Raw genomic sequence first — 25,275 nt, forward strand, 5'->3', positions numbered from 1 at the left:
CATTGTCTAGCCCTGACTGGGCTGGAACCACTTCTATAGACCAGACTGGCCTGGAACTCACAGAGATCCACCTGCCTCTGCTTCTTAAGTGCTGGGATTAAAGGTGTGTATCATCATGCCAGGGCCCATCCACCTTCTATATGGAGACAGGGTCTCTCAGTCTGTAGATCACCGATTAGCTAGACTGGCTGGCTAGGGAGTGATGGAGAGCCACCTTCCCCACAGGCCTGTGTCATCATGCCTGGCTTTTACTGGGTGCTTGGGGTCCGAGTGCTGATCTGAATGTTTGCCCAGCTGGCAGTGAGCCAGCCTCAACACACTTTTTTTTTTTTTTTTTTTTTTTTGAGACACTGCAGGTTACTTTAGGAGGCTTTGTTTTTTAATCTCCTGAGTCTGTGTGGATTCTCATGGACAAAAACGATTACGGTGTTTATGTTGGGTAACAGCCTTCCTTAGGAAGCTTGCTTTGCTTGCTGGGAGGTTTGGGTAACCTCATTGCAGTAAACCCAACAGTGAGCAGGCCCAGGCCATGGCCAGATGCTTCTTGGTATCAGGTAAACTGCCTACACCATTTTCCAGTATAATTTTGGGTCTTTGTGACCTGCAATCTAAATCTTTAGTTGCTCGGCTGCCAAGAGTTGAAGGCCGACAACCTCATTCCTATCAGCAAAGTGACGGATGCCCTTGAAAAGCTGAGCTGAATCCTCTTTATTTTATTTATTTATTTATTTATTTATTTATTTATTTATTTATTTATTTATTTGTGTGTGTGTGTGTGTGTGTGTGTGTGTGTATACCATGAATGTACATGTGACCAGGGAGTTGGAATTACAGGTGGTTATAAGCCACCCAATGCAGGTGCTGGGAACAAAACTCTGGTCCTCTGGAAGAGCACTTAAGCACAGAACCGTCTCTCCAGCCTCTCCATCTTCCTTCTTAGGGTAGGATACACGGAGACCGCTTGTCTTCAGCCCTTGAGGTTAGTACCTTTGGAACAGTGTCCCTTCCAGCAGGGATCCAGGATCCAGAACACGAGGAAGGCTCAGGTTGAGTCTTTTCATACAAGCTTGCTGCCTCCCCCTGCTCTGCCCCCTCCTCGCATCCTAGGCTAGTTAGTCAATTATTTCTCTCATCTTCTATGGGGAAAACAGGCCATGTCTATTGTCTGTTAAGGTTAGAGAGGATAAAATATCTTGGTGCCTGTGGCAGTTTGAATGCAATTGGCCCCCATAAGCTCTTAGGGAATGACCCTGTTGGGAAGAATGGCCTTGTTAGAGTAGGTGGGGCTTTGTTGGAGGAAGTGTGTCACTGTGGGGGTGGGCTTTGAGCTCTCCAATGCTCAAGATACCACCCAGTGTCTTAGTTCACTTTCTGTTGCCTGCACAAGATGTACGACTCTCAGCTACCTCTTCAGCACCACATCTGCTTGCACACTGCCATGTCCCACCATGAAGATAACGGACTGAACCTCTGAACGTAAGCGAGCCACCCCATTAAATGTTTTCCTTTATAAGAGTTGCCATGGTCAGGGTGTATCTTTACAGCAATAGAAACCCTAAGACAGTGTCCCTATCAATCCCAGTGATGGTGATGGGCCAGGGAAGATAAATGCTACTATCTTCTTCCATGGACACTGCTTTATAATTTTCCAATTTCTAAATGGACATGTGGAGCTACTGTCCATTTCCCTGGTAAATTCTAATGGGATGAAACAGTTCACCATGTTGTCCTCCAACCTTCTAGAAAGGTTTATGATATGTGGCTACATTAGGTTGGGTTTTAGAAATGTGGCCTGGCGTGGGACAGAGGCAAAGGAAAATGTTCAAGAAGTCACAGAACCTGTTTCTTCATTGATACCTGTTGGGGCATCACTTGTGGTCAAATTGGCTAACAAGGCAGTTTATAGACATGATTTAATGTCAGCTTATCACTTAACAAGTTCCCTCATTCTCACGATGATCTTGCAAGATAAGCATAACCTAGTGAGTGTTCCCTTGGAGAACTGAAACATTTTGCCTAAACTCACAAGGTGACAAGGGTCAGAGCGGTCTTCAGTTATGTTTTCTAAGATGGCAAGCCACAAACTTAGATGTACCATACTGAAGAACATCTCAGTTAAGGGCTTGATGGAGATTGCCTCATTTTGGACTTAAACACAACCTTTGCAGGCCTAGGAAAGCCTCTGGTTACAGAGAGGAGGTGTGCCAGGGAGCAGTCGCAGGGTTAACTGTGTGTTTGGAGGAGATCTGCCCACCTCAAGGCAGCAGTCTGGAAATGATAGTTTGACACCGGAGCTATTACTTGATGGTTTGTTCCAAGCTCATCAGAATTGTGACAATTGGAGTCCGGGTTAAGAAATGAACAAGTGATGAAAATTGCAATACAACTGTCAAAATTTGGTCATGGCATGCTTCAAAGGGTGACAGGACGTTGGAAAAATTTCCATGAATTCAGCAATTGACTTTCATACCAGCCACTCCATCAGAGGATAAACTTGCCTTCACAAATCAGATGTAAAGCATTACCCAGAGTTCTAGGTCCCAGCAATCTCTGGGAAGGAATTGGTGGGGCACCCCTCCCCTGCCCTGGGAGGAACTGTTTGGTTTACAGTATCTCATGAGTCTGTATCTTTTTCCAGCCCTTTTCTGATTGACCAAGGATGTTTTACCTGGTATGACATTTAATACACGGGGCTCTGGGAATTGGATCTGTCTGGCCTGGTTCTCCTTTGGGAGATGCCAACTTTCTTCTTTCTTAGAGTCTCTGGGAGAATAGGTCCAGCATCCCCTGGCATTGTGTACCCTTTATAAGGAGGTTTATTTAATAAGTCATGCATTCCCTCAGGGATTGGAGATACTGTGGAGCAGGCCAAGGAGTTAACAACTGGACTGCTGTAGAAATCTGAGGAAGGGCTCAAACCTGGGAGGGGCACATCCAAACTGACGCACGGTACAGGGTTTGGATTTTTCTTGTATTTGTTTTAAGTCTCCTAAGGGACCTTGGGCTTTTTTTTTTTTTAATTTATTTTTTATTTTTTTGTACCAAGCTTAAGTATTGAGCCAAGCAGGGTGCAAGCAGGGCGGACATGCACACACACACATACCATGCATTCAGTACTATCATGTCTCATCAAGCTCCCCTCTGCTTTTGTGTCCAGAATCAAACATCCCAGCATCTCCAGTGTCTCAAGTGATAAAGCAGAGGTGCAAACCACTGTGGAAATCCACTGTGGAAAATTAAGATTCTGTCTCTTTTCTCAATGAGAAGGTGGGATCTTGAAGATACTACACAAATAAGACTCAGGCCTTTGGGATGGTATTTGAAGAATTAAAGTGGATTTGCAAGTATTGTTTCATAGGCGTGGTGATGGCACAATGCAACATGAAAATCCTTGTTCTTGTCATCGTCTTCTTTTCCTCCTCTTCCTCCTCCTCCTTTTCCTTGACACATGTACCCTTGGCTGGCCTGGAACTTGCTCCGTAGACCAAGCAGGCCTCCAGCTCAAAGATCCACTTGTCTTTTTTTTTTTTTTTCAAGACAGTGTTTCTCTGTATAGTTTTGGTGCCTGTTCTGGATCTCACTCTGTAGACCAGGCTGGCCTCGAACTCACAGAGATCCGCCTGCCTCTGCCTCCCAAGTGCTGGGATTAAAGGTGTGTGCCACCATGCCTGGCTTCTGGACTTGTCTTTTGATAGAAATGGTCAATTTTAGTTACTTTGTGTTGGGTACAAGTAAGTATAAGATTGAGTTAGAAAATCAGATCCAAGTCATCTATGATCGCAGGAGCTTTTTCACACAATCACTTTTAAATGGACAGCCATGTCCTTGTTTGGAAGTGGTCTGAGGGCCTGAAAGGGCGATTTTTATAGTGGGAAGAAAAAGCTATAGGAATGTGACAGCAGCTTGTCCTGCAGTGCTGACAGAGGAGCATCAGACAAGTCTGGATCGTCCCAGAGGTGTGTGTGACTCCTGCTGTGAAAGCATGGCTGTGACCTGGTGTGTGAGCCTCTGTATGAAAACAGCGGGACCAGGTGTCCATTTGTTCCGACATCGCAATCTAGGAATTGCTACATGCTATCTGACTTAAAATTATATCACATTTTTGTTATTTGTCCTTGATTTTTTTATTCAAAGTGTAAAAATGACAGAATTTATCTTAGTGCTCAAAATAAGTTGTTCCAGCCAAACCAGCTTTAATTTTGGATTTACCTCACTCCCTTGGTGTCAGAACAGCAGGCCTTATATTTACTCCTTGACCAGCAGGAAGAGGCCCAGGCGAAGCGTTCTGGCAGCTGCTGATGTGGTGAGATGGTTCTCTTTCACCTTCAAAGTCTAGGTGGGATAGTTTATCGTGTGCTTTTATATCCCTTAATAGGGAGTATATATCTCTCCCAGAGAAACAGCTCCATCCATAAACATCAATCACTGATGTTTTTAAGGTGTCCTTTGAACATTAAATAACCACTGTGTGAACGTCGTAGATTAAAGAAGAAATCAAGAGCTTGATTGATATCAGGCATCCAAGATCTGTCTCAGAGATCCATAGTACTGATAGGAAAGACAGTCCCTCCTCTGGAGTCTGTTTCAGGCATAAAATATTAAATAAGAATTCATAAGGGGCATTTTACTCACCTTAAATCAATTCGCCTTGCTAACAGCCAGGGTTAGATGTAGTCTGTGGTCTTTAGCTCTTACACAGAACAAGTGAAATTCTTAGAGAAGACCTTCAACATGAAACACGGAGGGAGAGCTAGCTCTGCTCTGGGGTCAGCACATCTGGGATGGAATGCCCATTCCACTGCAAAGTGCCTGTGAAATTGTAGCTAAGACTCCTTAGGACTACTTGAAGCAAGTTGTCATCTGTAATGTGGCCAAGGTTGTGTGTGTGTGTGTGTGTGTGTGTGTGTGTGTGTGTGTGTGTGTGTGTATGTGTATGCACGCGCTTGTGGGCTCATAGAGAATACTGGTTAGTGTTTTCTCAACCTGATAGAAGCCACAGTCATCTGGCAAGAGGGAACTTCAATTGAGAAAATGCCTCCCTCAACTGGTCTGTAGGCAAGTCTGTGTGTGTGTGTGTGGGGGGGCGCATATTTTCTTGATTAATGGCTGATGTTTGAGGGCCCAGTCCATTTTGCATGGTGCCACCCCTGAGCAGGTGGTCCTGGATGGTATAAAAAAAGCAAGTTGAATGAGCTATGTAGAGACCAAGCTAGTAAGCAGCATCCTTCCATGTTCTCTGCTTTAGTTCATGCCCTGACTTCCCTTCATGTTGGACTGTAAGATGAAGTAAACCTTTCCCTTCCCAGGTTGCTTCCCATGGTGTTATCAAACCAATAGAAAGTAAACTGGGGTGGAATAGGGGTGTTGTTAGCTTAGGCTGGCCTCAAACCCCTGATCCTCTTGCCTCTTAAGTGCTGGGATTATGGGCATGTACCACTATGTACTATTTATATATCTTAATATGTATACTAATCCTAGCATTTGTGAGGTAAAGGCAGGATGATTGGAAGTTCAAGGCCAGCCTTGGATACACAGCCACTTTGAGGCTAGGCTGAGACACAGCAGACTCTGTCTCAAAAACAAAATAATATACAGATGATAGATAGATAAACATATATGTATCTATGAGAATTAAATGGGTTAATAGATATAAAAAGCTGAGTACAGTGTTTGCAATGGTATAAACACCCAGATAGTGGCTATTGTGAACATTATCATATATTGTTCTTAACTATTTGTTATCAAGTTACACAAAAATATTTAAACAACTGCCAGTTACTATAGATGTTGTTATCAGTGCATTTTACTCTATTCCTGCATTGAAATGAAAACCAGAGACAACAGTACCAAGGATTAGATCAGAAGCCACGAGCATGGTGCTGGACTTGAGGAGGTCCAGTGCCTCCAACTCTAGCATCAATGCAGGTCTTATAGACCATGAATATCAGGTCCTTCACCATCAGGGCACAAGAGTAAGGCCCAGCAAGGGAGGCCATGGCTTGGGTGTGACGGGTGGTGTTCAGGCCAGGAGCACTGGCTAAAGTCTCTCTTGCCTTGCCCTTTAGGATTCGCAACAGATATCATCTGTTTTATTCTCTTTTTTGTGTGCCCATATGTGTCCGTGTGTGTGCATGCATGTGGTGGCCAGTTGTCCAGACATCGCAGGTGTGTGGTACCTTGGGCATCACATACCCAGGTTTTCTCTTTCTTTTTCTTTTGAGATACAGTCTCCCACTGGCTTGGAGTTTTCCCAGTTCTAGCAGTCTGTCTGTCCAGCGAGCTCCAGGAATCCTCCTCTTTCTATCTTCCCAGCTCTGGGATCCCAAGTGCACACCGTCACACTTGGCTTTTTTGTTTTTTGTTTTTTGTTTTTTTTCAATGTGGGTTATAGAAACTGAACTCAGGTTCTTATGTTTATGAAACAAGTAGTTGACCAAGTGATAGCACCAATACATTCCTTTTGGAGTTGGCTTTTTTCTAACACATATGTGTATGTATGCACGTACACACACACACACACACACACACACACACACACACACACAGAAGCAAGAGACAAATCCTCAGCCGGGCGGTGGTGGCGCACGCCTTTAATCCCAGCACTCGGGAGGCAGAGCCAGGCGGATCTCTGTGAGTTCAAGGCCAGCCTGGGCTACCAAGTGAGTTCCAGGAAAAGGCGCAAAGCTACACAGAGAAACCCTGTCTCGAAAAACCAAAAAAAAAAAAAAAAAAAAAAAAAAAAAGAGAGACAAATTCTCCGTACCTGTTTGGACGATGACCCGCTTGAAAACCGGGATCTGTCGCTTGTGTCCTTCCCCCATAGCTGATCCTGTGTCTTCTCATTTGGGTCTTTTTTGTATTCCTGTCGTTTCAAACAAGCCTAGAGAACACACAACAGAGATGAGAAAATGGCTTCTTTCTCTTGGGTCTGTGACTAGTTTAGGCAGTTTCAGGCTTCATACCAATGTGAGAGGTGCAGGGAAAATGATATTTATCTCCAGCTGTTCATGAAACATCTGTCACCAGGTTCAAAGGCCAGGCATCACTCTTTTCTCCCTTTGCCCAAAATGCCAGATCAAAACCATCAATCACTGCTTTAATAAATACAAACAATAAACACACCATGGGACTTTATGAAGAGTAGTTTTTTTCTTTCTTTTTAAAATATCTTGTTTATGTCTCTGTGTACATATCCATATGTGCACATGTATGCACAGGTGCCCTCGGAGGCCAGAAGATCCCACCAGATCCTTTGGAGCTGGGGTCACAGGCATTGGTGAGGCACCCTCTGTGGTTGGGGAAGCCGAACTCTCATGCCCATGACTGAGCAGCAAGCGCTCCTGACTGCCGAGCTATCCCTCTCTCTAGCACCTAGAATAGTTCCTTTTTAGGAAGGTTGTACCTCAAATGCCATATCAACTTCTTCCAGTCTTGTTCCCCTCCGTGGCACCCCCTCTTGCCACCTCTTGGGTTGATCGACTCCTGGGTCATTCCTTAGTTCTAGAAGACTCTTCATGCATCTGCCACATGCTATTCCCTTTGCTCTGAATAACCTCCCTGCGATTCCTTGGCTCAGCCTGCTGATCACTAAGATCCGCCGTGTGACATCTCCTCTTTGCCTGTCTGCCCACTCTTCCCCGGGCTGAATTAATAGCTAATGAAGCAGTGGACGGTAGCCTGTCTCCAGCTGCAGTTTCAACAGTCACCCATAGTCATCTTTGTCCACAAACATCAAGTGGAAGGTTCCAAGAATAAATAATTCATAAGTTTTGAATCTCGCACCATTCTGAATAATGTGATAAAATCTCACTTCATCCCACTCTTTCCTGCCCTGGACATGACTTATCTCTTTGTCCAGCATATACACACTCTTCAAGCTGCAGTCCTATTACCCACTTCATAGCTGTCCATTTATCAGCTCCGCCGCGGCATATCAAAACACTGTGGCTGAAGCAGTCCTCATGTTTTTAATGATGGCCTCAAGGGCCAGAGCAGTGATGCTGGCAACTGTGTTGCAGTGTGTCATCAGACCTGCCTTTTTCACAATTAGGCAGCATTGCTGACCTTTTACTGTGCCTAATGGGAGAGGCAAGGTTTTATTGTGCTTACAATTCCAGGTTCCAGTCCATTAGAAAGGGAAAGTCCAGGCAGGAACTCAAGCACTTAGATCACAGCCAATCAAAAGCAGGGAGAATAGACGCATGTACGCCTGCTTGCTGACTGCTTCTACTTAGCCTTCCCTCACTCTCACACAGGGCCCAGCCCGTGCAACGGTGCCATCCAGATTTAGTGCAGCTCTTCCTCCCTCAGTTAATAACCAGGACAGTCCTCTGTAGATATAACCAACCTTCTTATTAAATAAGAAACACAGAACCAATGCAAAGAAGAAAGCCAAGAGGTCAGAGCTAAGAGCTAAAACCTTACCCTTCCTCCTGCAGTGGTCCTACCTCTCCGAACTAGAACTACCCCTGTGTTAAAGTCTTTATATAGTGTTCCTGTTCTGCCTTCTCATTGGTTGTAAACCCAACCATATGATCACCTCGTCATGGCCTGTCTGTATAGGCCTCCAGGTTTTCCATGCTTGGTATTGAGATTAAAGGCATGTGTATCCAATAATGGCTGTATCCCTGAACACACAGAGACTTACCCAGCTCTACCTACCAAGTGCTAGGATTACAAGTGTACGCCACCACTGCCCTGCTTTCCTATGGCTTGCTAATAGCTCTGACCCCCGGGCAACTTTATTTATTAACATACAAATAACATTTTAATATAAATAAAATATCACCATATTTCCCCTTTTCTATTTTAATAAAAAGGAAAAAAGAAAAAGCTTATAACTAACATAAGAAAAACTATACAAAAGTACAATAACTATATACAATATATACAAGTAATAAATACCTAAACAATGTCTAGTTCATTTGTATTTGACAAATTCAGAGAAAATAATTCCAATATCTATTCTATTGTATCTAATTCACTTTCTATGCTAATTAATCATCAACTATAACTAACTAATCTTCAACTCCCTCAGAGACCCAAGAAGGAAATAGTATTAGCTAACAAAAAAATAAAAATAAAAACAGGAAGTATATGCAAGCAACTTCCAAAAAATTGTGAGTTGACAGAAACAGCCAGCTGCCTGGACAATCATCTGAGGTTTCTCCGCAGTGTTGGGGCATCATCTTCAGCCTATAGGCTTAGCGTATCTGACAGACTCATTTATGAAGTAGAATGTACCCAAGGTCAACAGTTCAACCTCACATTGGGTGAGAGCAGTCTATATACCAGAAATACCTGAATTCCACTAGTGTCATGTCATGATTCAGGATTTTAGATTCTGGAAATTGTTGATGTTTTTTGAATTCAGCTGTCCATTCTTCTTGGCTATGTGTGTATGTGGCTTCATTTCAGCATCCCATTCTTCTCCACATCCCTCTATTAAATGCCATTCTTCTTTCCCGGATTGCAAAGGCCACTTCAGGGATGGTGCCATATTGTCCTGGCCTCAGAAGATGCCTTTTGATAAAGCCATAACCACACTTGTTTTGACAAGAATCAGTAGTCCTTTGTTTCATGTCCTGTCTGTCCTGTTTGTCTTTTGTTCCCACAGAAAGCCAAGGGCTATGGATTTGTTCCAGATTAAGATACATCAGATTTGACCAGCCAAGACCCCCTGAAAGGTCTCCAATGACACCATGGCCCAGATGATCCAACATCTAGAATAGTTTCAAGGCAACTGGCTCAGAGGATACAGTCTCACGGACTACTCCATGATCCTAAAATTTTCTTTGTGTCCCCATAAGATACAGCGCCCCCCTCCAGCAGGAAGTAGTAAGAGAAGCTACGCCCAAATTCCCAAATTATATGTAATTTTACTTTGTTAAGGTTAAAATCTTCCTTTTGAAAAAAAAAAGGGGGGGGAAGTGCTGTGGGATGTTCTGTATGTCAAATGTGTTGCTGATTAGTCAATAAATAAAACACTGATTGGCCATTGGCTAGGCAGGAAGTGTAGGCGGGACAAGGAGGAGAATAAAGCTGGGAAGTGGAAGGCTGAGTCAGAGAGACACTGCCAGCCGCCACCATGACAAGCTGCATGTGAAGATCCTGGTAAGCCACGAGCCATGTGGCAAGGTATAGATTTATGGAAATGAATTAATTTAAGCTGTAAGAACAGTTAGCAAGAAGCCTGCCACAGCCATACAGTTTGTAACCAATATAAGTCTCTGTGTTTACTTGGTTGAGTCTGAGCGGTTGTGGGACTGGCGGGTGAGAGAGATTTGTCCTGACTGTGGGCCAGGCAGGAAAACTCAACCTACAGTCCTCCACAGCTGTGCCTGCCATCTGATCTAGGTACTTCCTCAGTTGAGGTCCCTTCTCAGGTGATTCTAGGTTGTGACAAGTTGACATTTAAAACTATTGGGGCGTGTGTGTGTGTGGTCTTGGAGGGTATCCCTGTGAGTAAAGATGGGGACTACTATGTATTAACACACAGCTAACACATGTAGTTTGGATTGTACAATTTTCCTAGTTTACTGTAATTGGTTTTGTTTTACAGCTCATTTCCCCAGCTGGCCACTAAGAATTTGAGGAATAAGAACCACTTCTCACCTTTCGAATTTTCTAGCATCTTGAATTGCATTTATCATTTCTTTTATCAGTTTTAAAGTTGGCATACAAAATAATGGATTTCATTATGGCATTTCCATACATGTATATAGCGCTGTAATTTGCTCATATTTACCATATTACTCTTTGCCATTCCCTTCATATTTATAATTTTAAATAATTTAATAAAATATAAAAATATTTTTTAATATTTTTGAGAACTTCACAATTAGTACTGTATATGCATCACTTATACCTGCTTCCTCCTCACTCCACTTCCTCCCAAGTCCCTCCCACCCCTTCTCAAGTTAATGAATGACCTCTTCTTCTATAGTTTATACAATATTTGTATTATGTATATCCTACTGAGTACATTTAGTGCTGTTGTGTTTAGGGCTGAGCAGCTGGGACTGGATAACCTATCAGGGAGTTCATCAGTGGAGAAAACGGGACTCCCTTCCTCGCGGCCATTGATTGTCTGTAGCTCTTCATCTAGGGATGAAGTCTTGTGGCTTTCCCCCATCCATGTTGCCATGTCATCTAGTATGGTCACTGTGCAGGTCTTGTATACGTGTATTTTAATTTAAATTCTGCAGATAAGAGAAAACTCGCCGGAGCTGAGTCTGGCTTGAATCATATTTTTGCTTCAGAAAGTACCAGTACCTAAATGCAATGTAATAAAAATAAAACAACTAGCCCTGGCCCATCACCATTTTTCTTAGCAAAATTAAAATAAAATCCAGCGCCAAACATTTTCCCTAGGACTGAAGCAACCCAAGGACACCAGGGATTTCAACCGATATTTTAACCTTCCCCTTCCCCGAACGGCAAATGCACTTGGAACATTTCTATATTTCTATACTCATAGACCCTCACTCATCTGTGACCTATCAGGGTCAAAGTATTCACTAAAGAAGTCTGGTGTAAAGGTGAGCATCGCTGTTACTAAAGTAGACCTGCCATTTCCCCACTTCCGGGTTGGGTTGGGAAAAGAGATCTCTTTCACATTTCCCCTCCATTTCCATTAGAACAAGCATTTCCTTTTTTAACACTAGGATTCAGAGTTTCCTGCCTCGGGGAAAGCCTGGGAGGTTGAGCTACAAGGTTAAGAATAGAAATGACCTGACAGTGGGAAACAGGTGCTGCCTGGAACCCCCTGGGAAGCTGGTCACACTGAGCCTTGAAAATGAGTTGCAGGTAGAGTGCCCTCCCCGACCCTAACTCACCAGCTGGTCACCTGAAGCAGGTGGAGTGCCCCCCACCCCAGCTCACCAGCTGGTCACCTGTAGCAGGTGGAGTGCCCCCCACCCCAGCTCACCAGCGGGTCACCTGCAGCAGGTGGACTCCTGGATTCTAGGAGGAAGATGAGGTCTCACCCCACCAGGCTTGGACAGTGAGAACACTCCAGAATGATTGCTTTGGTTTTTACTGCTGTCCCTGGTCCATCTTTTATTTTGAACAACTCTGTCACATTAAATCATTGAAATGGACACAGGGAAGTGCTGCCAGGATCCTTGTGTTGCATAATGTAAGCAAGAAAACCCAAAGAAGGGGCTGGAGAGATGGCTCAGGGCTTAAGTGCACCTGCTTCTCTTGCAGAGGACGGGAATAGTTCCCGGATGATGACCTCTTCTGACCTCTGAAAGCAGGTGTACACACACACACACACACACACACACACACACACACACACACACACACACGAGAGAGAGAGAGAGAGAGAGAGAGAGAGAGAGAGAGAGAGAGAGAGAGCGCTAAAGAATACTAGACAGTACCTATCAAGAATAAGTTCAACAACAACAACAAAAATAAGCCAGGAAACTTGAGTAAATATGAACTGCTTTAAAAAAAACATTGGCCGGGCGGTGGTGGCGCACGCCTTTAATCCCAGCACTCGGGAGGCAGAGCCAGGCGGATCTCTGTGAGTTCGAGGCCAGCCTGGGCTACCAAGTGAGTTCCAGGAAAGGCGCAAAGCTACACAGAGAAACCCTGTCTCGAAAAACCAAAAAAAAAAATAATAATAAATAAATAAAAAAATAAAAAAAAACATTAAAATATATTTTTAAAAGATTTATTTATTATGTATACAGCATGTATGACTGCAGGCCAGAAGAGGGCACCAGATCTTATTACAGATGGTTGTGAGCCACCATGTGGGTGCTGGGAATTGAACTCAGGACCTCTGGGAGAGCAGCCAGTGCTCTTAACCTCTGAGCCATCTCTCCAGGGCCCCCAAAAACATTAAAGTATTTTATGTGTGTATGTATGTATATGTGTATGTATGTATGTGTGTGTATGTATGTATGTGTGTGTGTGTATGTATGTATACACAGGAGGTACCATGACACACATGTGGAGGTCACAGGACAACAGAAACAAGTCAGTTCTCTCCTTCCACTGTGTGGGTCCCAGGGCTCAAACTCAGATTGTCACACTGGATAGCAAGAGACTTCACCAATTACTTCAAAGAGGATGATGGGCATCGAAGAAACTCATTATGGAGTTTGCTTTCTTTGTGGCAAAAGTCACTGGGAAAAAAAAAATTCCCTTGCCTCAACTGCTTGATAGGATGGTGTATAAATTAGACATGCAGGACCCATAGGAAGGTGACCACTGAACTTTGCAAGGCGAGATCGTCCTTCAGGTTCCTGCTTCACAGAGGAGATTGCCAGACATTCTGCAGGACACGGGGAGAAGCGACTGATGAACTTTGCCAGTAGGCAAGACAATCCTTCACATTTCCTGCTTCACAAAAAAGTCAGCCAGAGACTCTAGACCTGCAGGCTGAAGATGGATGCCCCAATGTTGCAGAGGAACTTTGGGTGACTGTGCAGGCAGCCAGATGTCTCTGTCATTTCTAGAATTCTGGAACTTGCTTACAATGCACTTCCTGTTTACTTAGGTAATACTATATCCTTCTGGGGTCTTTGATGGAATTGAAGACTGGATAGTTATGCTTTTCCTTAATTATGATAAAGGATAAATTAGATATGAAAGTTTAAACTCACAAAAATAGGATAGATGATAAAATATTTTTTTAATTTTACCAAATACAAATAGACTAGATATTGTAACTGTAATTCTTGTTTGATAACTGTTTTATTATATATAATTTTATTATGTTAAAGTTAAAACCTTCCTTTTTGATTAGACAGAAAAGGGGAAGTACTGTGGGGTATCTTTCTGTACACTGTGAATATACGTGTTGCTCCCATTGGCTAATAAATACAGCAGCTTTGGCCTATGGCAAGGCAGCTTAGAGGCAGGTGGGAAATCCAAGCAGAGATACAGAGAGGAGAAGGGCGGAGTCAGAGAAGATGCCAGCCTGCCATCCAAGGAGCAACATGCAATGGGACACAGGTAAGGCCACAGAACATGTGGCGACATATAGATTAATAGAAATGGGTTAAGTTAAAAGAGCTAGCTAGCAAGAAGCTTGAGCCATAGGCCATACAGTTTGTAATTAATATTAAGCCTCTGAGTGATTATTTTATATATGGCTGTGGGATCATGGATGGGAGAGATTTGTCCAGGCCAAGGGGCCAGGTGGGACTGGAGAAACTTCTGGCTACAAGAGAGTACCTATCAAAAAATAAGTTCAATAAAAAAATAAGCCAGGAAACTTGAGTAAATATGAGTTGCTTTAAAAAAAATTAAAATATATTTTTTAAATATTTATTTATTTTGTATACAGTGTTCTGTCTTCATGCCTGCACACCAGAAGAGGGCACCGGATCTTATTACAGGTGGTTGTGAGCCACATGTGGGTGCTGGGAATTGAACTTAGGACCTGTGGAAGAGCAGTCAGTGCTCTTAACCTCAGAGCCATCTCTCCAGGCCCCCAAAAACATTAAAATATTTTATGTATGTATGTATGTGTGTATGTATGTATGTGTGTATGAGTATGTATGTATGTATGTATGTATGTATGTATGTATGTATGTATGTATGTGTGTATGTATGTATGTACACACAGGAGGTACCATGACACACATGTGGAGGTCACAGGACAACAGAAACAAGTCAGTTCTCTCCTTCCACTGTGTGGGTCCCAGGGCTCAAACTCAGATTGCCACACTGGATAGCAAGAGACTTCACCAGTTAAGCCAATCCTCTCCTGAGCTGTTTTGTGTGCGCTTTTCCCACAGTGACTTCAAATCAGACCACCTGCTCTTGTGGGGACTGTAGGTGAGGAAGTCGGCTTCCTAAAGCCACGGGTTAAGTGGTGACCTCCCCTAACCTGTATTTAGGTCAGAAAGTGGAGGAGTCAGCGTGAACAAACACAGGCAGGACCAAGGCAGATTCTGAACAGAATTCTTGTTGGCTGGTGGTTTTATTTTTTTGAAATTCTCTTCAAGAATGCGTATGACTATGAGTTAACTATTTCTTTTCTTTTTCTTTCTTTCTGATGTTTGTTTTGTTTTTTGTTTTTCAAGACAGGGTTTCTCTGTGTAGTCCTGGCTGTCCTCAAACTCGGAGAGATTCACCTGCCTCTGCCTCCCGAGTGCTGGCCAGCTTTAAATATTTCTTTACTAAAAGGAGAGAATGGATAGTTTTTTTTTTTTTTTTTTTTTTACAATGTTAAAAACAATTTCTCTCTGGTTCCCTTTCTCTCTCAGATTACTGGGAGGGAAGATAAACCATGACAGGGCAGATACTTAATAATTTCCAGCCCGAGACGGCCAAGCAATCTTTCTGTGCAAATCAAACACCAATCCTCTCAGAGTCACAGCTTTGCTGTAAAGGAACGCAGAAATGCAGCTACCAGAAGTCCAGTCCTAGAAGAGGCAAAAACCTGGCATCCCACCCCAGGGTGAGTTTTCTTTCTATTTGTGGATGTGAATGGCTTGTTTGTTTGTCTGGTCCTTGATGGTGATGGTTCTATGGTGGGGATCCTAAAGTGACCAGCTGGCCAGAGAAGGTGGAATCCCTGGGTGGAGAGGAGAAATCCACTTATAATTGATTGTCCTTCTGGACTTCTCAATTAGTCCCTTGGTGTCCTACCTGTCAGGATTAAATGTCTGTGTGTCTGGTGTCTCGGATGTGTGGTCAGGCCATCAGAGGGCAGTCTTGAAGTTAAAGTCAGGTGACTTCTATGTCTTCCTTCTCTTCTCTTCTCTTCCCCCACCTCTTGGCCCTCTGACGACAGCACATGCAGCCAGGCTGCCTTCTGTGCACAAGCTTCCACTGTGGGAGCAAGTCACAGAATCTGCCTGGGGGGGGGGGGGTGGCGTGGGTTTTGTGACTCATTGTAACTCAATCCCGGTAAACAAACCCAACCCCAGCTCTGCCACTTCCTAGCACAGACCTTGGGCAGGCTGACTCCATCGATTACACTTCCCTCAGCTGTGTGTGTGTGTGTGTGTGTGTGTGTGTGTGTGTGTGTGTGTGTGTGAGAGAGAGAGAGAGAGAGAGAGAGAGAGAGAGAGAGAGACTGGCCTGTGGGGAGGGTTCGATGTTCCCTTCCCATCACCACCAGTGAGCTTTTGTCTTCTAGCTCACTTCCTGGTGTACTTATTTCTAAACTCAGCCCTTGCCAAAGCATGTGACTGTGATCTTGGTCACAGAAGAAAGAGTCCTCCTGTGTGGGTCTGAGGCACACTCATACCCTGAAGGAAAGGTCTTGTCTCTCAACCCACAGAAGGCAGGCAGTCAGCTGAGGGCCTCCTGTGCTATGGCACTCTGGGGCACAATGTACCCCACTTTGTCTTTAACATTACAGCTGTCCAAGCCCATAGTTAGGCTCAGAGAGTCTTTATTATCTGTCATCGTCTGGGCTCCTGATGACCTAAGAAGCCATGTGTCATATGATCAGCTTCCAGTTCTGCTGTAAAAACGACTACCATAAAAATAACCCAAATTTAAAAAAAAAAAAAGAATGTAGTAAGCCTTTCTTTGTACCACCAGCTCCCAAATAATGACACGGAGACTTATCAATTATGAAAGCTAAGCCTTAGCTTAGACTTGTCCCATTAGCTCTTACAACTTAAACTAACCCATTTATATTAATCTACATTCTATCACGTGGCATTACCTCTCTTCCATCTTGCACCTCCTGGTTCCTCTCTCTGTCTCCTGGCATCTCCCACACACCTAGATTCCTCCCAGAGTTCTCTCTCTACCCTATATCTCCGCATAGCTATTGGCCATTCAGCTTTTTATTACAATAATCACAGCAATATATTGTCACACAGTGTAGAAACATCCCACAACAAATGAATGTGGCCATTACTATTTTATTTACTCTTTTTGTTTGTTTGTTTTTGACACAAGGTCTCATGTGGCCCAGGCTGGCTTTGAATTTGCTGTGTAACCCAGAATGATCTTGACAACTTCTGCCTCTATTGCCTGAGTGCTGACGTTACAGGTGCTGCTACCACATCTGATTTGATGCAGTGTTGGGGCCTGAACCCAGGGCTCCATGCATCTTAGCTGTGTTGGTTAATTCTTTTTTTTTTTTTTTCAACTTGACACAAGCTAGAGTCATCTGTCAAGAGAGAACCTCAAGTAAGGAATTGCCTCCATCAGACTGGCTTCTGGGCAGGACTGCGGGGTATTTCCTTGATTAACGGTTGCTGTGGGAGGGCTCTGCCCATCATTGGTAGTGCTACCGCCTGGGCAGGTGGTCCTGGATGGTATAAAAAAGTAGACTGAGCAAGCCATGGAAAGTGACCTAGTAAGCAGCGTCCTCCTATGGCCCCTGTTTCTGTTCCTGCCCTTCCCCCCCATGATGGACTGTAAGATGTAAACTGAAACAAACCCGTCCGTCCCTGGTTGCTTCTGACCATGGTGTTTATCAGGTGATAGAAAGCAAGCTAGAAGACTAGACCATCATCCTACAGACCGAACAGTAGTAACCCCACCCCCCAGCTTTACATCAGCACTGAGAGGAAGGAGCTGGGCCTGCCTGCTGTTCTTACTCTGGTCTAACGTGCAAAACTTAGAGCTGGGGTTTTAATGATCATTGGTGACATTATTAAAGTTCACTTAAAAAAATTCGGCATGATATTTCCCTCTGGCTGAGAACACTAGAGAAGCATGTACCTCAAAGCTGGGCCTCATGGTACTGGCCTGTAATCTCAGCTACCCGAGAGGCTGAGGCAGGAGGCTGGTAATCCAAGGCCTTTTGGAGCTACAGAGTGAGTCCAAGCACAGCCTGGGTAACTTAGTAAGACAGTGTAGATATATTAGGAGGCTGGGAATATAGCTCTTTGTATGCCTGTCCTAGGCAAGGACCCAGGTTCAATCCCCAGCACTGGCAAAATAAATGAATAAATAAGACTCAGACTCCTGTAGGCAGAGGAGTTGAGAATCCCTTATCTGAAATGCTTTGGGACCAGATGTGTTTTGGGATTTGGAGGGTTTTTTTCAGATATTAAGATATTTGCATATATCACACAAGGAGATGTCTGGCAGATGAGTCCCAAGTCTAACCACAAAATCTATGTACCGTAAGCCCATACTTTGAGGGTATGTTATGTAATGTTTTAAATAATTTTGTGCGTGAGACATTTTCCTGGTGTGGCAGTATACTGGTGCTGAAACCCTTCACAGTCTTTTGAGGATTTGAGATTTGGATTTCAGATTAGGGCTGCTCAACCTGTATCTCCCTCCCACCCACTGCTACCTGGTATAAAAGCCACCATCATGTCCATCAACACATTTATATCGCCATGTTTAGTTGTTTGATCTGCACTTGAAAGAATTGAGATGAGTAAGTGACATGAATGAAACCAATTTGAACACATTTGAGAGATTGTAGAAAATTGTCCTGAAATGCCAAGTGTAATCTTCCTTTCTAGCTTTCCAGTGGGCATTAATGGCTAAGGCTAAATTCTGCCTCCAGTTACATAAATACATTTGGGGAGGGAGAGTAAGAGGTGAGAGAGGGAGGGAGAGAGAGAGAGAGAGAGAGAGAGAGAGAGAGAGAGAGAGAGAGAGAGAGAGAGAAAGAGAGAGAGAGAGAGAGAGAGAGGAGAGAGAGAGAGGAGAGAGAGAGAGAGAGGAGAAATATGAACACTCTGGAAGGAACAGAGCCAAATTCTAAGATAGAATATAATTATATACTAGTTACCAGATCTGAAATAGCATGTAATATGCCAAATAGATGTTTATTTCCTCTTTCTTCTTACAAGAGCCCCACCCAGCCACTGAAAAGAGTAGATGCAAAACAACCGAGGGTGGGGTTAACCTCCTCTCAGAGCTAGCCCACAGACCTGTGAAGGCACTGTTAATTTGCTGCATACCAACCTTTAGTGTATTTTAGGACAGAGCAGGAATAACCCAACTCAGAAAAAAAGGAGGAGGTCCCTGAGGGCTTCACTTTGAGTCAGTTCATTAAAGGCACGTCGAGCGTGGGAAGGAATGTGTGGTGAGCGTATATGACTTGGGAGTTGCATGTCGTGATTAGGTCTTACACTGTTCCTGTATCCTGCGGTGGGAAATCCCAGTGTTGCCCTGAGCAGATGGCTGCCTGAGAGAGAATGCTTGGATTCCCACAGGCTGTGATGGGCCAAACCTGCAGCAGGCACTTCCAACCTTCTGACAGTGTCACAGGCTGTCACTGCGAAGTTCACACGCAAGAACCACTCGGTCCAGTCGCAAAACGAAATCATTGAAACAATCTCATAATGTTTAAATAGGTTTACGGATTTGTGCCGGGCTGCATCCACAGCTATACTCAGACACATGAGACGGATTGGACATACCACATTAGGATATCCACCACAACCCCCCTCAGTAAATGATCGAGATACACGTTGGCTGTATGAGACTTAGTGAACAGTGACTCAAGCCACGAAATTGAGTCTTTCCTAAGACAGTCTTCTGCCCAGCCCAGGGAAGCCCTGACCTCATGGTCCTCCTTCCTCTGCTTCTCAATGCTGAAGGTATTGAGGTATACCTCCATGCCCAACTGCAAGTGATTTGTAGGCCACAACTTTAAAGTCTTTCTGGAATAAGGCAAAGAACAGATTACATAACATCATTTAAAAACCGTTTCAGGGCTGGGCATAGTGGCATACACCTTTAACACAGCACTCAGTAGACAGAGGTAGGTGGACCTCTGTGAGTTTGAGGCTAGCCTACTCTACATCGTGAGTTCAAGGCCAGTCACGGCTACAGAGTGAGACCCTGACTAAAACAGTCATTGTTGTTCCCTTCGAAGTTGTTACTGTGGGTCTACATTCACCTACCAACAGCATTCTATCTTAAAGGTAACCATATTTTATTTCGTGCAGCCCCATTGAGAAGTGGTTTTGAAAATGGTCAGCAATGATGCATTTGGTTCTAGGAATAGTCACAAGCTAGCTGGACTATGTCTGACAGGCTGGTGGTCAAGATAGGTAACACTGGCTTTCAGGATCCACAGCGTGTGGCCCAGCACAGACAGGGAGGCTCACTCCGTGGCCTTATGGAGAGGGAGCGATACAGATGACAGCTGTCAGTGTTCAAAGGGTGCTGAGAAGCTGGGGTGAGGGAAATGCCCCCCGAAAGCTGGGTGCTGGTTCTGGCTGCAGATCACAAATCATTGACAGTATACTTAGAATAGGTTGAATTTCATGCCATATAAATTGCCACTCAGTAATTTCTTAAAAATAAACAAAACCTAAACCCGGATACTATGTGAGTCCAGAGATTTTTAGTTCTAAATTAAAACTGTGATCTTTACTATCTTTGTAGAGAGAATGCAGTAAAAGCAAAGCAGGGGTGGGGGCAGGGGTGGGGAGAGTGGTGGGGGCAGGGCTAAGTAGTAGTTCCTGCTAAGGTGAGTCTTGCTTAGGTCCTGGGGTCTGGAGCCTGACTTTGCTGGGAAGCTACTAAAGGTCTTCAAGTGGTCCAGCGGCACAGGCCGATGTCAAGTTTAGAATAAGACACAAGTCAGAAAGATGGCAAAGCGACAGGAGATGAGCTAAACACTGAAGGAGACTGTGTTAGTCTCGGGTAGAAATGACGGTATTTAGAACCACGGTGGTGGCCACAGGATAAAGGCTGGCACAGGGTCATGTGCCCTTAGGTGAGCTTGGCAGAGTTTGGCAGCCAAAGCTTTGTGGGTGAGAGATGAGGAGTCAGGGAAGGGTTGGATCGGAGGAGGGGTGGTAGGAGAGGGACTGACATGTGATGCCTATCTGTGGACATGTTGGATTAGTGATACCGAGTGCCATCCAGGTGAAAATAACCAATACGCAGGTACACCCATGATTCTGGCGTTCTGGGAGACTCTGGTTAAAATAACCAATACGCAGGTGCCCCCATGATTCTGGCGTTCTGGGAGACTCTGGTTAAAATAACCAATACACGCAGGTGCCCCCATGATTCTGGCGTTCTGGGAGACTCTGGTTACAAGCCATTTGTATGAAGTAGTGGTTAAAAACAGGAAGAGCCAACAAGTGATGAGGGCCTTGTATATCAGAAACATGTGTGTGTGTGTGTGTGTGTGTGTGTGTGTGTGTGTGTGTGTGTGTGTGTGGTGGAGGCTGAGGATGGGACCCTGGGGCATCAGCAATGAAGGGCAGAGAGAAGAGGAGGAAGTAGGAAAGAAAAATGGTGATTAATGTGAAGGAGGCAGTATGTCAGGAGACCATGACAGGAGAGAGGGGAGGGCAGGAGATAGTCTCCAGGAAACAAAGACTGGGAGGTGTCACTCACAGCATTGGGCTGCTGACCTCAGCAGTGGTTAAGGAGAAGGAAGTGTGGATTTAAAAACAAACACATGCACAGAGAAGGAAGTGGAGACAGAAATGAGGCTGACTGGCTGGAGATGTCTGAGACACACAGGAGGAAGCCAGGGATGCTGCTGGAGGGGGAAGGCTTCGTGCCTTGGTTCTTAGGATGGGAACTTCAATGTACTTGTAGCCTAAGCCAGTAAGGGCAGAAGGTTGGGCTGAAGGTACAGCTCGGTTGGTACCTCTACCAACTTGCTTTTCATGCAGGAGGCCTTGGATCCTCTCTCCAGCACAACAATAAATAGATAAACCAATATATAAAATATATACACAAGTAAATAAAATGAGAGAATGAGAGAGAGAGAGAGAGAGAGAGAGAGAGAGAGAGAGAGAGAGAGAGAGAGAGAGAGAGAGAGGGAGGGAGGGAGGGAGGGAGGGAGAGAGAAAGGGACATCAAAATATAGACAGCAGAGTCCCATGGATGGCAGAGGCTGGACTGGGCCAAGGTCTTAGTTGGTCCCTAGCAGGACAGTGGTCACTTTGCCCTCTGAGAGTGGAGGTCTGGAAGGTTGTGAAGCCTAGGATGACAGGGAGGAGGTTGAGAGGGCTCCCCTGCTGCTGGCTTGAGTTTTTTGTTTGAAAGGAAATTGGAAGTGTGGCATCAGATGTGAAGAGTGGAAAGCTTTAAATCAAGAGTATAACCAGAAGGGCTGGTGGACAGTAAATGCGCTGAGGGGAGTCATTCTTGTCCGTCCGCCGATGCTCATCTCCATCCATCACCTGCTCTGCTTCCAGCTCCCGGGCTGGACCACTTTCTGCCATCTCCATGCCTGTGAACTTGGTCCATTTCACCACATTGTCTTTCTTAAATGTCAATCATGCTTGCAAAATCTTTTGCTTTTTCTCTTGCCCCTTCCAGCCCTTTTCCCTCACAGAAGCCAAAGTGATTTAAAAAAGCTAAACCAGATCATGTGTCTCCCCTCCAAAACTATCCAGTACTTCTCACTGTAGGGAGATTCACATGTATGACGTGTCTGGCTTTTCCTTGTAAGAGCCAGCCTGATCCGGTTCTGCAGAGCTCTTCTATGTCCTCATGTTGGGCACTTTCCTTTGGCTCTCCAGGGTCGTAGCCCCCTCCCTGTATGATGCTGTGTTTGTTTGTTTGTTTGTTTTCTGTCTTTTCATATAGTTATCAGCAGCTGTCTTAGTCAGTTTTCCACGACTCTAATGAATATCTGAGGTAAGTCAGCTTAAGGACAGGCAAGGTCTGTTTTGGCTCCCAGCCTTGCAAGTTTGATCATGACAGATGCTATGATGAAATGGGCCTGTTGCTTTGGGCTATAGGACATCATGGCAGCAGCATCCACTCACCTCAGAAAGGCCAAGAAGTGAAAGGGAGGAAAAGGCTGGATTCCCATGGCTCCCTTCCGCAGCACACCTCCAAAACTCTAGGATCTTTCCTTAGGTCCTGCCCCTTAAAGTTTCCCTCTTCACATAGTGCCAAGTGGGGAGCCAAGCCTCTAACACAGGGGCTTACGAGGGGACATTCTAGAGCACACTGCAGAAGTAACAAAAAAAACTTACACTGTGTGCACATTTTCTATTTCCTAAACCTAGAATGAGAATGCTGGAAGAGGCGGGGCAGTGGTGGCGCACGCCTTTAATCCCAGCACTCGGGAGGCAGAGCCAGGCGGATCTCTGTGAGTTCGAGGTCAGCCTGGGCTACAGAGTGAGTTCCAGGAAAGACGCAAAGCTACACAGAGAAACCCTGTCTCGAAAAACCAAAAAAAAAAGAATGCTGGAAGAAAAGGACCTTGTTCAAAGTGGGCACAACGTCATGGATTCAATATTGGGTGAATGACCAAACCAAAGCAAACCAAATCCAACACAACTGGCAATGTTGAAAGCCTAAGTGATCTTAGAAAATAAAGCTGCAATGGATCCAGAACACATGGTTGTATGATTTTCTTCACCTGGGACCAGTGACAACAAGACAATTGCCTCATACATTCATTGTAGACACAGTATTAAACAAGTATTTCTACATGCCAGCCAGGTAGTGGAGGCATCTTTGTGAAAAACGGATGATTCCCTGAGTAACCCGTCCGTGTGTTGACATTCTTAACTCAATTTCTGGAAATCCCCCCTTTTGTAGTCCTCTTGGGTGTGGAAACTGCCGATCCTTTCCAACCCCAGAGCAGAGTGGCACTGGTCAGGTGAAGTCAGGCAACTGAGCCGGGTCTGGTTTCCTTGGTGACCCAGAAGGCTCAGTTCTATCTGAAATTGCTAAGGAGCAGAAAAACCTGATAGCTGAGCTGTGTTTTCCTTAGGGAGGGACTGCCTTCCAAGCTCCATGGAGGCTGAGGATGTGTCTCTTTGATTGGTACGGGCTGCTTCTCACAGCGGGGAGCTGAGTGACATCTCCTAAATGCGCTAAGAATCCCACAGTGAGTCCAGCAAGTCCGTCCCCTGCCAGCCCCAGGTAATTGCATCATGACCCTTCAGGCCTCCCATCAGTTTTGTTTTCGCATGCAAACACTGTAGCCACGGAGACCAGAAGTTTGCTGGTAGAGTGTGCTAACCACCTTTCTCCCAGCATCCAGGACAACACAAGGGCATGCTGTTTTGTAAATGGCAGGGCAACTCAGTTAACCCCTTGAGGTCTTTTTGCTTCTCAGTTAGCAAAATATGAACTCTAATATCACTTATTGTCAAGGGTTGTGGGCCAAACACTGCATTAAAAATTTGTTGGATGCATGGATATGTATGTGGTGTATGTGTGCACAGGCACATGTGTGGGGGCCAGTGGAAGATGTTGGGTGTCCTGCTGTACCACTCTTTACCTTACTCCTTTGAGACAGGGTCTCTCAATCTGGAGCTAGGCTGGAAGCTAGGTCCTTTCTCTGCCCTGCACATGGCCATGCTTAGCTTATAGTGTGGTTGCAGGAGCTTTGAACTCAGGTCCTTATGTTAATGCCACAAATGCTCTTGTCCACTGAGCCCCAGCCCCAGCTCCGGCACTAAATATGTTCTCAAGTCCTCATGTTTATTCAGCAACATTTCACGGCCTGAGCCATCTCCCAGCCCCTACATTTGGGTTTTTAAAAGGCCCCTAACATTGTAGCATGGAGGATAGCATGAGGCAAAACACGAAAATTGGGACCACCACTGGGATAAAATGCTAATTTCATAGTATTACGAAGTTGGTACTAACCATTTTACAGGTTAGAAAGATGAGTGGCTTTTTGTAGTCAATTAGTGAGTGGCAGGTTGGGGGTGGGCTTACACCGATGCTGCCTTAAAATTCTGTTACCCCCAAAGACAAGGCTTGCTTGCCGCAATTACCTGATATTCAGAGTCCACCTTATGCTGCATGTCCCGCAGATACTGAACATCACTGACGAACTTCTGCCTGTCCCTTGCTTCATGCAACATGGTTCTTAGTCTCCGATCTACGGAAGAGAGAGAAATAAGCGTACTGTGACAAATGCTTTTGTGAGTCACCATATTTGGATTTCTTTGGGTATGAGTGCATGTATTCTTTTATTAATCTATTCCCCCCACTGTTTGGAAGGTACAGACGTTCCATTTTTGTATTTGTGTCCAAGTCTTGATAGCCTTTTCTGTCCCACCCATAAATAACACTGTCACATTCATCAGAGGACTTCAGTGATCCCTGGTTACTCGCAGGGAGTTGGCTTGACAGAGACACCTGACTGGTAGCAGCTCTACCACATGGCAGAGATGGAAACAAGAACCCTGACAGACCTGCAGTGACCAAACTTCGAAGTCTTAGGTTGCTTAAATTCTCGTGTGTGACCATTGTCCCTAATCCAACCCAGACACTGCCAGCTGCTGGCTACAGCAGCCCGTCAGGCAGACAAGGTCCCGCCTTTGTGTTGCCGACAGTCTAGGGTGGAAAACCAACACTAGACAATTCGACTCTAACTGCCAGTACAGAGCCGGGTGTGGCCTCTCTGAAAGAATGGTGTTGTAGAAG

General features: G+C 44.8%; 1 protein-coding gene across 5 annotated transcripts in view; it reads right to left on the reverse strand.

Annotated features, from left to right (window-relative positions):
- The window catches only part of Marchf10 (membrane associated ring-CH-type finger 10), a 40,515-nt gene that overhangs the window by 8,150 nt on the left and 7,090 nt on the right, over positions 1-25,275 (reverse strand). For 4 of the 5 annotated variants that reach the window (XR_009380744.1, XM_059271951.1, XM_059271949.1 and 1 more), the window contains 2 exons: positions 24,621-24,727; positions 6,764-6,880 (listed from right to left, as the gene is read on the reverse strand). Coding sequence is in view for 4 of the 5 variants with exons in the window: in XM_059271951.1 (XP_059127934.1) it covers positions 6,764-6,880; positions 24,621-24,710 (207 nt within the window). In the remaining variant the exon portion in view is untranslated. Of the gene's footprint in view, positions 1-4,438; positions 4,580-6,763; positions 6,881-24,620; positions 24,728-25,275 lie in introns of those variants that run through there. The other variant, XM_059271950.1, reaches the window with a different exon arrangement.

Source organism: Peromyscus eremicus, chromosome 8a (assembly GCF_949786415.1).
Source record: "Peromyscus eremicus chromosome 8a, PerEre_H2_v1, whole genome shotgun sequence".
NCBI lineage: Eukaryota > Metazoa > Chordata > Mammalia > Rodentia > Cricetidae > Peromyscus > Peromyscus eremicus.